The sequence below is a fragment of the Ochlerotatus camptorhynchus genome, unplaced genomic scaffold (assembly GCF_037179485.1).
Source record: "Ochlerotatus camptorhynchus isolate MF236.1 unplaced genomic scaffold, CSIRO-AGI_Acam_v1.1 ptg000391l, whole genome shotgun sequence".
NCBI classification, from domain to species: Eukaryota; Metazoa; Arthropoda; class Insecta; order Diptera; family Culicidae; genus Ochlerotatus; species Ochlerotatus camptorhynchus.
The window spans coordinates 654,614-669,219 of NW_027040878.1; the positions used below are offsets into that span (position 1 = coordinate 654,614).

Genomic DNA, 14,606 nt, shown 5'->3' on the forward strand with positions numbered 1-14,606 from the left:
TCTAAAATTCGTTCTCTAGGTTAAAAGTTGAAAATCGAGAGTTTTACTACAATAAGTCTAATTTGATGCAGGTTCTTCCAATAAAGTCCAAAACTATAGCGAAAAATCAATAAATAACTGTTTAATCACCAACCAAGATTTTTAAAAATATGTCTATTATATTCACAATGTTTTAAAAAATCCATTAGGGTGTACGCTCAATTTTGTTATCCACTGTATATTTTTTTTTATTATTATTAATTTATTTGATAAGGCTCAACCGAATTAACTTTACAGAGCCGAGGATTCTTGTTCACTTTACAATACATCTTAAAGCTATAGTCAAAAGGTACAACACAATAAACATTTTATCTTCCGTTATCCAATAAGCTTCCTCTACCAGAACGGGAGCCGCTTCCAGTGGTTTACTTGTATGGCAGATTCGCCAATGAGGGTTAAAGCGCTTCCATTGTAGCAATGGACGCAAAACGTGGTCAGCACTCACACATTCATCACCAAACGGTTGCTTTGCAAAGTCGACGACGCATCGACTGAAAGAACTACTGATAAAGAACAATGAGGAGCACCACACAATGGTTGCTGCCGAGTAAACAGACGATCGCGTGACACACATTGAGAGTGGTCTGCTTCTATCGACAGCCGAGTGAACACTGATACACAGTATATGATGGACAATGTTTGTGTTCCGGAATGAGAAATATTCACCAACCGGGAAATGTAAAGTTCAATTACAGATTTGCATGTAAAGTATGCAGAACTTGCAATGTCTCGTGACAGATTCTGCAATGTCTCGTGACACGACACGCTGCAAGGCTTTTAAAATAATTTTTAAATTTTCGTTAAATATTTTTTAACGTGAACAAATGTGATGTCCCGTTTTAGCTTAGTCCCCCTCTCCCATATGCCACAAATTGCCACGTTTCATCGAACCGCTTCCCCTCCCTTAGATGCGTGACGTAATTTAGGGATGGCCCGCAAAGTTGTTGCCACGCCAGTCGGAGGAGTGCTGCTTGCTTGGGTTTACGCATCATTCCACTGAATGCCTCTCACGATGATGCCAATTTGGCAAAACGGGTTTCTGGGAGGGCTTCCAGGAAATCGTACCAACTTGATTGTTGATTCGGAAAGTTAAACAGCTCCTAGACTGCCAATAAAAGCATAATAGCCCCATGCGGATTTTTTCAGAATTGTGTTATCCATTAGAATCGATTGTAACCTACCGGCATTTTACCCTGTGCTCTAAAAGTTACATGTTTTGTTCAGAAAATATCATGAAAAATGCCAAAACTAGGTTATTCCATACGAAGAAATTAAAGTTCAGCACAATTTTTCTCGGCTTGCCCGTTTTTTCCAGATGGGACTGATATGCGTTTATGGGCAGTACATTGAACCATCGGTTGTGTAACAATTCGGGTTTGGGATGTGCAACAGTTTCATTTGATGGATGGAATTTTCTTCAAGGTTAATCTGCTTGAAACGAAAGGTAGGTTGGTTTCTTTGCCTTGTCCTAAAAGGTTCTTTTTAAACACCAATCAAAGGTTCCTGTTTAAGCGTCAATTAAAGAAATCTTATGGAAATTTAGTAAATTTAATGCAGAGTTGTGTATTAGCAGTAAAATTTTGTTTCGAATAATGAGCGTTCGGATTCAAATTAAGTAACCAACAGAAATATTACAATTCATAGAATTTTATTAGGCAATTTCAAAATAACTCGCGCGTAGTTATTGTTATGTTATACGAAATAAATGCATCACAAAATACTTACAACATTTTTTAATATTTATCGTCTTTTTGAAAGACTTCTTGAAGAAATATATATATATATGTATATTATAATCTATTAAATATTCATATGACTAGCCTATCACTGAATCAAAGCACAGGAAACGTCATCTGTAAGCACCCAAGATTCCGCCCTTACTGCTGCTCTCCATCGACAGAATTCTGATCACCAGTGTCGCCAGCAGCGCCGCGACGGCCTGCACCGCGTCGTCGAGTACGGACTCGTCGACCTTTCGCTGCCGGACCGCCAACTCGATTAGCTCCCTCCGGTATGCCATCCTGCTGTTCCTGTGGTTGTTGTTCTTGGTTTACAGCGCTAAACAGACCCGCACCAAGCGCGGGAGCCGAATCTGCTACTTCTTCCTGTTCCGGCTGGCCTGCAGAAAGGCTGCCAAATAATGCTGTCGTAGGTTGAGCGGCTGGGGCGGCACCGAATTCAAATTCTGCCGCTGCGCCACCACCTGATCCTCCAAACAACGATCCAACACCGTCAAAACCTCGCGCTTGCGGCCTATAGCCGGTTGGTGCTGGGGGACAGATCGCGAGCCGAGGCGATTGAACGGGTCCACCTCCAAAAAGGCACTTTTGAAATTTTGGAGGTTGATCCACACCACACCGTGGAGGTCTGTACGGTAGATATGCGTTCTCCTTAGCAGCGCACTCCTTGTTCACGGCAATATCCAAAGCCTGCTCCAGCTTGAGCGCTTGGTTCTCTTCGCACAGTCGATCCAACACTTGGCCCGGTCTAAGTCCGGTAATAAACTTATCCAACAGCACACCTTCCAAATTGCCACAAAACTTGCAATCCACTGACAATCGCTTCAATCGTCCATACCACTGTGTCACGTTTTCGTAGCCCTCCTGACGGGCGTTGTAAAACTTGACCCTCTCTCGGAAAATCGAAATCTGCGGACTGAATTGCTTCCGCAGCAATTCACACAAAGCTTCAAACGGCTTATCCCTGGGCAGTATCGGGTGGCACAGATCCCTCAAACTTTTGTACGCGTCGGCACCAATCACGCTAATTAGAAACGCACTTCGCTTCTCGTCAGGAACGTCATTAACTTCGAAAAACTGCTCCAACCGCTCGTAGTAGACATTCCAATCGTCCAGTTCATTGTTGTACTCAGAAATCGATCCAATCATCTGCCGCTGGCCACTCATCCTCAGAATTGCAAGTAGGTACACTCTCTAAGCTGGTTTCAATCGACGTAGGTTTGAAACTGTCTCGCGGCGGCCTGCTGCCAGCTGACTTTATAGAGTATGAAACGAACGCATACAGTCGTCCGTGTGGCGGTGGCTGGGTGGTAGTTGCCTGGGGGATGGCTGTATTCTGCGGTCCACTACCACAACAGCACCGCCAGCTGAGTTGGTTTTTACTTTTGATTAGTGGTGGTGGTAGCGAAGTGACAACAAGTAATCCCTCCGTTTATGCGGTGGGTGGTACCGTCCTTTTCTCGGCTGTCCTTTAATCAATTAAGCTGATTTTCTGTAGATAACTAGTTTATGAAAGACACTAACCACATACAAAAAAAATCAGCTCAATTGGTTGAAGGACAGCCGAGAAAAAGTGGTGGGTGGACTGTACCACCCACAGCATAACAGGAGGGATTACTGTACAACTGACCGGTCGCGGCATGTTTGCTCTTGTGGTCGGTGGGTGGTGCACGATTCGAGATCATAACAAACATGTGCATGATAATTTCAGCTTTATTGCGCGGCGTTGGATAAAATACGGGTCTAATATTTTGCGATAAGGAACAAAACTACCTAGTTTTACGAAATTCTTAGAACCACTATATCGTTTCGCCATGGAATGGCTGATAGTTACATTGTTGAGTATTTCATTAAGTAGTTTTAAATAGTATTACTGGAGCGCCCAGCGTAGAGCAACTTTGTTTTACTCGCGTGGTCTTTCTTTTCTTCATGAAATAAAAGACAGTAATTCCGACTTCTGTGTAAAAATCAACTCTGATGATCTTTTATCCTGAGGTTGGAACTGTGCTCGTCCGCACCTAGCAAACCTCGAATAAAATCAACTCATTAGAACAACTCCCCGATTCTATATTCTTCCAAAACCTTTTATACATGAATTTGTTACTTAAACTCTACACAATAGTTCAAGACCAACAATTGAAATGGCCTTAACCCCATTTTGTAAACAAACCTTGTAAGGCCATTTTCTCGCGAACCGAAGTCCGCAAAGGCAAACCAACATAACGAACAGGTAGGGGAAATTCTCCTCTACCCGATTGTGGTTTAGGTTTGCGAATGAAGGTTTCGGTTCGTGAGAAAATGGCCTTACAAGCTTTGTTTACAAAATGGAGTTAAGGCCATTTCAATTGTTGGTCTTGAGTTAAGGCCCAAACGCAATAAGGCATTTTTCGAGACTTTTCGAGTCAGCTGTTTTTTTTTCTGTTTACTTATTTTGACGTTTACCAGCGGGCCGATTTGTTGACTTACCACGACCAAAATCAAAACAAAAACATCAGACGTAAACAATAACAATGCCTCGAGCGCGTTCGAGTGGCCCGCCAGAAACTGTCATCAAGACTTCATGTAAAATAGCTTATGAGGACGGAAGCGGAACGGAAACGGCAAGTTTGACAGTTGTCCCAAATGACATCAAGATGCCTAACCGAAGCCGATTTGGTTCCAACAAGTTTTCAATCTGACAAGTTGGCTTACTCAGATCGGGCTTTTCCGCTGCCGTTGCCGTTCCGCTTCCGCATAAAGCATTATTTTCTGATTTTCTAACACGAAGTGAACCATTTATACACAGCAAAAAAAGTTGTTGAATATTACATCGAAACTGCTGCAACCAGGTCAATCCATCGGTTGTGTAATATCACATTGTACGATGTACATCGATTTTGCGAACAAAATTACATCCATTGATGTAATATTGTATCTGCTTTTTGCTATTACATCACTATTTCATACATCAGCTTGAATTACGTTGATCGATATTACTTTTTTTTTTGCTGTGTATGGCATAAAAGAGAAAATGATTTCAATTGATAAAAATAGGACAATCCTGTCACGCCATTTTTGCAGTCCACACTTGAATTGTGACGTTTCAGATGCTGGTTTCAATTAGAAATACTCAGAGGGAGAGATGGGCGGAGAAAACAAAATACAATTCGGCAGCAGGGATTTGTACCTAAATTATCTTGTAACCCTTGGTAGAAGCTAGCATTTGACACCAAGGTTACTTCCACTCACTTGCTATAAAAAATTGTTTTTCAGAATTATGAAATTAATGTTATTATAATGATAATTAGTACTTGTAAGTTACAAGAAGAGATCGTTAAGTATGTGTTTGACATATAAAACCTGTCAATATTGCTTTTAGTGCGTCGCAATCAGCAATTTTACGATTCGTGAGCGCATACTCTAAGTGAACGCACACGAATCATACGATCGCTGATTGTGACGTTCTGCAAGCGAAATTGACAGGTTTTATGAGTCAAACACATACTTTACACCCTCTTCTTGTTGCCTTCTAGTACAACATATCGTTACATTATCTAATAATTTCATAATTAAAAAAAAAAAAACATTTTTTTATAGAAAGTGAGTGAAAGCAACCCTGTTTCACATGACTTATTTTTGATTCGATTTACGTACCAATTAATAATTTATTGCATCGCAATATTGTGCACATTGCTTGGTGCCATTAATTAACCAACTAATGGTGCCATTAATTAACCAACTAATATCAATTAATCAATAGAGCTAGAATATTGCGTTTGATTCCAAAAACTAGTAGAATTTGAGAAGCACACGAAACATAAAGGTGATTAAATTTCTGTTCGATTGCAATACTCTCAAATTTAATCTAGTAAGAACAAGAAATCCTCGGAAAAATTCTAATGGGAATGTTCGATTGGCTCATACTTTGACAGTTGCCTCGAAAAATGACCCTATGCAAAATTTGAGCTCAATCGGACATGATTTAGGGGTGGCGCAAACGCGTCAAAGTTTGACTTTTTTCGCTCTCGAAAATCTCCCAAGGGGGGGGGGTACATGAAATTTCGGAAATCAAAATTTTTTTTGATGCCAAATGTCTTAAAAATGCATTAAACGTCGAGATTTGCTGTTATCTCGAAAAAATTGATGGTTGGATTAGAACTAACTAGAACTAGGTGAAAATTCACTATTTATACCCTCCTAGTTGTTTATTGGCTGCCATGGAGTCCTTGGTTATATACTTGCTGCCATGGTATCCTTTTGTTACTTACCTAGGTTGTTTATCCGTTGCCACGGCAATCTTCAAACAAACGGACCTGGCTTCGGTGTATCCTCGGCTACTTTGTTTCACACTCCCTCTCAATCCGACATTCCTAGGTAAGACGTCAGTTGTTGGAACCGGGTGGCTTCCAAAGGTTTTGTGAACAGATCCGCCAGTTGATCACGGGTTCCAATCGGCTCGATGTGCAGTGTACCACTCTCCACCAGATCTCGTATGAAATGATGTTTCACGTCAATGTGCTTGGTCCTCTTGCTTTCTAGATTTTTGGCCATGCCGATGCATCCTCGGTTGTCTTCATAGATTGTCACTGGATTGGCAATTACTTGAAGGTCGTTCAAAATGCCGCTGATCCATACGGCCTCTGCTGCTGCTGCACTAAGAGCAACGTTCTCAGCTTCACTTGACGACAATGATACGGTGGATTGTTTCTTGCTACTCCAGGATACGGTGCATCCATAGACCTTGAAAATGAAGCCGTTCACAGATTTTCGGTCATGAAGGTCGGCCGCCCAATCGGCATCGGCATAGCCTATGAGCGGTACTGATTCACTGTTCCTCTGGTATTCGAGACTCAGGTTTTTTGTCCCGCTAAGATACCGCACCACTCGCTTCAATGCATTCCAATGTACGGTTGATGAATCCTGCTGGAATCGCCCGAGATAACTGACAGGGTAACATACATCTGGCCTGACACAGAGCATAATGTACATCAAGCTGCCAAGCAATTCGCGATATGGTTCTTCAGCGCTAGGCCCACCTCGAGGTAGTTGTAGACCTTTTTCCATTGGAGTCTTGATCGGATTGCATTAACCCATTCCAAAACGATTCAGTACCTTTGTAACGTTGGATTCCTGTGACAGTCGCAAAGATCCACCATTACGGTTGTAATTGATCCGTATACCAAGAAAGTGTCGCAATTCTCCGCAATCGGTCATCTCAAAAACAGTAGATAGCTTCTTTTTTAGCTTGTTGATGGTGTCCAATTCTCCGCAATCGGTCATCTCAAAAACAGTAGATAGCTTCTTTTTTAGCTTGTTGATGGTGTCCAAATTTCTTCCCGCAATCAGAAGATCATCGACGTACAGGATGATATAAAGCTCGTCATTCTCCTCGTACCTGACGTACAAGCAGTAGTCTCTCTTTGATCGCACGAAACCCAGTTTCTCGATCTGGCTAGTGAACTTCTGATTCCAACACCGTGGTGACTGCTTAAGTCCGTAAAGCGACTTTTGCAGCTTGCACGCCATCCCTGGTGCTGACTTCGTACCGTCTGGAGGACAAATGAAAATTGATTCCTTTAGCTCGCCGTGAAGAAAGGCCGTCTTTACATCTATCTGGTGAAAGAAGAAGCCCTCGTGAACACCAACCGCAAGGATGATTCTAATCGTCGCAAGCTTGGCCACTGGAGCGTACGTCTCTTCGTAGTCCAGTCCAGGTTTCTGCAGAAAACCCTTCGCGACAAGTCGGGCCTTGTACCGTACTATCCGTCCGGCCTCGTCCTCCTTAATCCGGAAAACCCACTTGGTTTTTAATGGCTTCACGTTAGCGGGGCATGGTACCATCTTCCACACCTGATTTTTCTCCATTGACTGCAACTCGTCTTGAATGGCTTGCAGCCACTCGTCTCGGTCTTCCCGAACTAGCACATGCTTGTAGGTTTCAGGAACATCTAATGTGAAGGAAAACGCACCAGGGGTTGCTTGGAAACCAGTAACATAATCGAGCAACTTACCCGGAAACTTGCGCTCCCGTTCGCTACGCCTTGACGATTCTGCATGAGTTTCGTCACTATTTATTTGCGAAGGGAGCGCAGCGACTGTTGCTTCATCTGATATGTTGTCCTCTGGATCTTGGAGATGTTGTCCATCGTTGTCCAAATCTGATTCTTCATCGGCAGGTTCGTCTTCGGGCTCAGCTGCTTCCCCCTCTTGCTCGTACGAAGGTAAAACGACTAACGGCTTCTTCTCTTTTCTAGGCTCAGAAGCGTACGGGAAACAGGTCTCGTCGAAACGAACGTCACGAGCAATCACTACCTTCCTGCTTTTTCTATTCCATAGGCGGTATCCATTGGTTGTATAGCCGATCATGAGGACTTCTTGACTTTTAGCATCCAACTTTTTTTCGGAGTTGCGTAGGGAAGGGATCCATGCATACGCCTTGCATCCAAAAACACGAAGCTTCGACATGTCCGGCTTGGATCCCATCCAATATTCGGCCGATGTTACTCCTTCCAGCAACGCTGCGGATGGACTGCGGTTGATCAAATACACCGCTGTAAGAGCTGCTTCATTCCACATCTGCTTCGGCATTGACGAATCAAGCAACATGGTCCTCACTTTTTCCACAAGCGTTCTGTTGAAACGCTCAGCCACACCATTTTGTTGAGGCGTGTAAGCGACAGTTGCCTCAACCTGAATACCTTTCTTCTTGTAGTAGGCTTTCTGTGCCGTTGATCCATATTCCCGACCTTGATCCCGGGTCAGTTTCGAAATCCACGTGCGGTTACCAGTGCTTCGTACTCCTGGAATTTTTCGAAGACCTCTGACTTCCGTTTCACGAGGTAAATCATAGCAAAGTGCGTTTTGTCGTCGATAAATGACACAAAATATTTCGATCCGTCCCAGGCTGGTGGATCGATTTGACCGCATACGTCCGAGTGAATCCGCTCGAGGGGTCGCTTTGCTCGGGTTCGTGTTCCATCGAACGGGTCTCGACACTGTTTGCCTTGAGCACAGGCATCGCAGAACCGATTTAGTCCAGGCTTGAAATCCACACCAGTGGCCAGCTCCTTTTGAATGATTTTGGCCATTCCACCTTGGCCAAGATGTCCTAAGCGACGTTGCCAAAGTTCGTTGCAAACGTTAGCAACTGGATCACTCACCTTAATATCGAGCTCGTATAAGTTCCCCTTCATTGGTGCAGTAGCGATAACATCGCCATCCTTTTTCAGTACAGCTTTATTCTTGAGAAACAGCACTTCGACACCGACGGCCGCAAGTTTCTTCACTGACAACAGGTTTTCGCGGAGATCCGGCACGTAGAGAACATTCCTCACTTTCAGAAGCACGCCGTGGTTACTGTAGCCATTGATTTCACCTTCGTCCTTTGCTACTAGGTTTTCACCATCCTTTGTCACATTGATCACCACCGGGGTCGGGAGTCTTTCAGTCGAGTCGAAAAACGTTTTTACATTGACCAAATGATCACTCGCCCCAGAGTCCAATTTGAAATTAATTGTGTTACCGTTTGATTTTGTTGACTCGTCGCGGCTCACCATAAAGCTAATTGCTTTCTTTCCAATTGCAGCATGCACTTCCTTCTTTTAGTTGGGGCAGTCCTTCTTCATGTGGCCTGGTTTGCCACAGTTGTTGAATTTGCCACCACATCTGTCCTGGTAGTGTGCTGCAAAAACCGCTGGTCTGTCCTCAACAGTTTCGTCCATCCGATCAGCACGTTTTTGTTCTTCTGCAAGGAGCCGTTGCTTCACCAAATCCAAGTTCAAGTCTTCTTCCTTGATGTTTTCCAGCGCTGTGACGAGGGGATCGTATGAGTCCGACAAGCTAAGGAATAGCTGAGACACGAGATCTCCATCCTCCAGGTTCGCACCAGCCGTTTTGAGTTGCCTCACGAGATCATCGAACGCCAAAAAGTGAGACCGCATCGAAGCTCCCTCCTTCATCCGTAGGCGTCCAAGCTGCTTTCGTAGGAGCGTTTGACTGGCCACAGACTTCTTGGTAAAAACTTCACGCAAGCTTGACCACATCTCTTTCGCGCTGCTTTTGTCCCGGACTACTTCCAGAACATCATCTGCCAAGAATCCTACGATGTAGCTCTTCGTTTTCCGATCATCTTCTTCAAACTTCGCTTTAACTGCTTCCACTGTTGGTACGTTTTCCGTCAATGTCCGCAGCACACCAGCTGCATCCAAAAACATCTTGACGCGAAAACTCCAATTCTCGAATCCCGGTCCACCGGAATACTGGGGAATTCCATGCACAGCTTCCTTCGGGGTGCCCATAACCTCTTGTAGGTATTGCTCGTAGCAGAGAAAGACAGGATTGATTTAAACGAGGTTTATTACTGTAAACACAGCTTGATGGTTGGATTAGAACTAACTAGAACTAGGTGAAAATTCACTATTTATACCCTCCTAGTTGTTTATTGGTTACCATGGAGTCCTTGGTTATATACTTACTGCCATGGTATCCTTTTGTTATTTACCTAGGTTGTTTATCCGTTGCCACGGCAATCGTCAAACAAACGGACCTGGCTTCGGTGTATCCTCGGCTACTTTGTTTCACAGTATTAGATCCTAAAGGGTGGTTTAATTCGATATATAAGCAGGTTGGAGACAATTGTGAACAGTTTTAGAAGCCGACTCATCAATCTTCTATATTCCATATAGAACTCATGAAAAAAATTCTAAGTCCCAGAAAGTCGATTTTTGAAAAAAAAAAAAAAAATTCGAGATAACACCAAATCTCGACGTTTCATGCATTTTTAAGACATTTGGCTTCAAAAATTTTTTTTTTGATTTCCGAAATGGCATCAAAAAAATTTTTTTTTGATTTCCGAGATTTTCGAGAGTGAAAAAAGTCAAACTTTGACGCGTTTGCGCCACCCCTAAATCATGTCCGATTGAGCTCAAATTTTGCACAGGGTCATTTTTCGAGACAATAAACATTTTGTACATGGTTTGTTAGCGAAATTAAAAATTACCATTTTTGCTGGCAGTCTAGAGTACATATTATTATGCAAGTAGTTGATAAAATCGCCAAGAAGTCGTTTCTTCAATAGTCGAGCACTTAAGCTCGTCAATTAATTTGTTGAGACGTTATTTGGTAATGATTGAATTTAATTTAAACAAAGAACTGGAAAGGATCTCATACGACTGATCTGTATTTATTCAGCTGGTCTCCTAATGTTTAATAAGCTTAATATGAATCGCTCTTCCAAGTTCACCGCTTAAAACAATTATATACATTTTAAAAGAAAATTAACTCTACCGCGTCGTAATTTGTGTATAAAAAAAGAAAGATTTACACGCACTTAACCTAAAAAAATTAAATCAATAGATCCAAAGGCAGTTTTATAACATCTGTGTCAAAATTTTTGCAGTTAATTCTAAAGCTGCACGATAATTTGATATGTATAGCAATAGTTCCATATAATGTTCACTATCTTCTTCATCAACAATCCCAATCACACACTCCGATCAGCCAAAGGCCATTCACAATAACTCACAAAATTCGGAGACGAGCCAGCCAACGGCTGAAAGTCTCCTTAATAAAGATATAAGAAAAAAAACTCACAAAATCAAAAAATCAAGAACACTGATCACAAATGTATAAAGAACGTTCATCAACTGGAACAAACTCACCAAATCGAACGATGATCGTTGTCCAATGGTGCGGATTCCAAAATGGCAGAAAACGACCCGGAACTTGTCCAACATTTGCAAAATGTATACATTCTTCATATGGCAGACGGGCCCGAAGCATTATCCACGATATTCACCGGAAAAACCGACATGCATGACCACGATTCCGTGCATATCCTCCACCAGCGATTCCAACCACTAATAACTTCAAAGTAACCATCAAGCCTACTAATGCAAAAAAGCCCAATATAACGCAAATATAAAGCTAATATAAAAATGCAAAGCCATATATCAGCCTTATATTGCAAAAAGGGCCCCCAAAAGTGCTTTTTCAACAACTAAACAACCTGTACTCAGTGAATAAACTGTGTTAGCGCTACTTTGGAAGCATTTTTACAGTCAACTAGGTTGATTTTTGTTCGTGTACAGTTTTACAGCTTTTACTCTGCTTCTTTTCAAAGCTGAATTAACTAGTCGAGAAAAGTGATTCATGTGCACTATTATAAAGCCTCTACCCAGCTGTATTATTATAGAAAGTCATGTATATTTGTTTACGTCAGTTCAGTGTGTAGGCGTAGCAAAATTAGTAGTGTCAAGGTCGATTCCAGGTTCCGATGCAGGGTAAATAATTTGGTAGTGTGTTTATAACTAATTTCGACTCATTTGATTCTCACAGCAAAATAAACTCAATCAATTCCTCCAACAAAAAAAGCGTAAATAATATTTAACCCGGCTTCCAGAGAAAGCTGTGTAGTGATTATTGGATAACCAGGAAAAGGTTGAATAAGCGCCTTTCAAGTTCGCACACAACTAAACAGCAGGATAACAGCTGTATAGAAGCGTAAATGAAAATGCAATAAGAGCTTCCCAACTAACAATTTTCACAATATAAACGCTTTACTCATTTCATTTATAAAGCCTCAAGCTGCATTCAAACGTTATACGATATCAGGCAACCTTTACTCAACCTCTATACAAGCAAATCTGGCGAACTTAGTCAGCTACTTATGGCTGTTGGGACGGTTGGAACAAGCTTTTATTGCACTTTCATTTACGCTTATATACAGCTGTTATCCTGCTGTTTAGTTGTGTGCGAACTTGAAAGGCGCTTATTCAACCTTTTCCCGGTTACCCAATAATCACTACACAGCTTTGTCTTGAAGCCGGGTTAAATATTGTCTACGATATTTTTAATGAAGGAATTTATTGAGTTTATATTAATCGAAATAAGTTATGAGCACACCACACCACCAAATGATTTACACTGTACCGGAACCTGGAATCGAACTCGAGACGACCGCATTGGCGAACCTTGATACTACCCATACCCACTTCGCTACGCCAACACATTGAACTGACGTAAACAAAAACACATGCGCTTCTACAACAAGATCGCTGAGTAGAAGCTTTATAATAGTGCACATGAATCACTTTTCTCGACTAGTTAATTCAGCTTTGTATAGAAGCAGAGTAAAAGCTGTAAAACTGCACACGTCTAAAAATAAACCTAGTTGACTGTAAAATAGCTTCCAAAGCAGCGCTAACACAGATTATTAGTTGAGTACAGGTTGTTTAGTTGTTGAAAAAGCACTTTTGATGTTTATGTTATGCAGTAAGAGTTCTTGGTTCTTTAGAAGCCATCAAATAAGTAATATATTGGCTTTATTAGCTTTTTTTTGCAGCTAAAAGTTGCAAGTTGATTAAAATGTGTATAAGAGTGACATTAGCGTTTATTGGCTGAAGTTATTCAGTGTGACTGACAAATTGAATAATGGTTGTGAAAAAGTTGAACAAACGCTCTCCAAAACTATTTTGCTAGCTTCTGCTTGTAGCAGTATCTGCAGCTTTGTTTCAGCTACTTTACAGCACAACGCTGGAAAAGTTGGCTTACAAAGCTGAAAATGTTAGTTGGGTTGTTACAACCGTCCCAACAGCCATAAGTAGCTGACTAAGTTCGCCAGATTTGCTTGTATAGAGGTTGAGTAAAGGTTTCCTCACATCGTATAACATTTGAATACATCTTGAGGCTGTATGTATGAAATGAGTAAAGCGTTTACATTGCGAAAATTGTTAGTTGGGTTATCAGGTTATTAACGTGCTTGGTGCTTACAATTTGCACGGGAAATATTTTCAGAGCTCCCCGGAAACTGCTTTCGATTTTGCAACATCTGCCGGAAGTTTCTACTATTTTCGTAAAACAGTTACTACCTTCCTCTGGATCTGGATAGATTTTTCTGATTTTTCCCAATAAATCAAATAATTATATTTCCTGGGTGCTGCGCTCTATTTCTAGTGAAAATTTATGTTTTATATTGCTTCTGCAAAAAAAAACTGTTTCCCAGGAAGTCAAATCAGTTTCTTGGGAATGGTGAAATGTGAATTTTGGTGAATTTCCCGGGATGTTCCAGGAAGGAAATACTATACAGGCGACCCGATGTCTTTAATAAGTGATTTTCCTAGAACATCGATGTTTTAGTTATGCTCTCCATATTTTCTTAAAATGTCATCCTTCTACGTGACAAAACTGCTCCACTGAGCGATTAACTAAATGTAATGGTATTTTTTTCTAGATTGTAAAAGTAATCATAGAAATATTAGAAATGCGTGAACACCGGCAAATGGATTTCATCTCAATTCCCAGAAGACATCCACAAAGATATCTCAAAGAAATTGCGGCTCACGAACGCAAGGAAAAATATCCTGTCCACACCAGATGTCGACGCGTTGCTTTATTTTTGCTATGCCCATTGGATGTCTGGCCGCGTTGTGCCTAATTGCACCGTTCGTACCGGCAAAAACAAATAAACATTATTCCATTAGCATGGTGAAACGATGACAAGGAGTCTAATTTGAGTTCTGTTATCTCTCCTGCTTAATGTCAGCTTTGCTACTACATCTAAAAATATATATACATATATCTGTTATGCAACGAAAGGATAAACTTTATCTTCTGTATTATATTAACAACACATGATGCAATCCCGCGACGCGGAGTGAGTCATGACGGCCACCGGCTACACACGAAAAACCATGTCCACAGAAACCACACCACTAAACCTCCACGGCGTGGTTCTTAGTGCTAGTGAAATCAAACCACTAATACTAGCTTCTAGGTCGCTTGATGATTGCAGTGGTGTGAACCAGTCGATGCTAAACGAATGACCACCCGGGATGACGTCAACTTTTCTAG

General features: G+C 41.7%; 3 protein-coding genes across 4 annotated transcripts in view; 2 read left to right on the plus strand and 1 right to left on the minus strand.

The window, feature by feature from the left end:
* The window catches only part of Rh7 (Rhodopsin 7), a 274,211-nt gene that overhangs the window by 242,052 nt on the left and 17,553 nt on the right, over positions 1–14,606 (plus strand). The window lies entirely within an intron of this gene.
* LOC135710559 (uncharacterized) overlaps positions 1–14,606 on the plus strand; it is a 331,677-nt gene that overhangs the window by 225,358 nt on the left and 91,713 nt on the right. The gene's annotated exons all lie outside the window — the stretch shown is intronic.
* The window catches only part of LOC135710557 (circumsporozoite protein-like), a 257,106-nt gene continuing 244,383 nt past the window's right edge, over positions 1,884–14,606 (minus strand). The window contains exon 2 of the mRNA XM_065233167.1: positions 1,884–2,970. Coding sequence (XP_065089239.1) covers positions 1,917–2,945 — 1,029 coding nt within the window. The 5' untranslated portion in view covers positions 2,946–2,970 and the 3' untranslated portion in view covers positions 1,884–1,916. The remainder of the gene's footprint in view (positions 2,971–14,606) is intronic.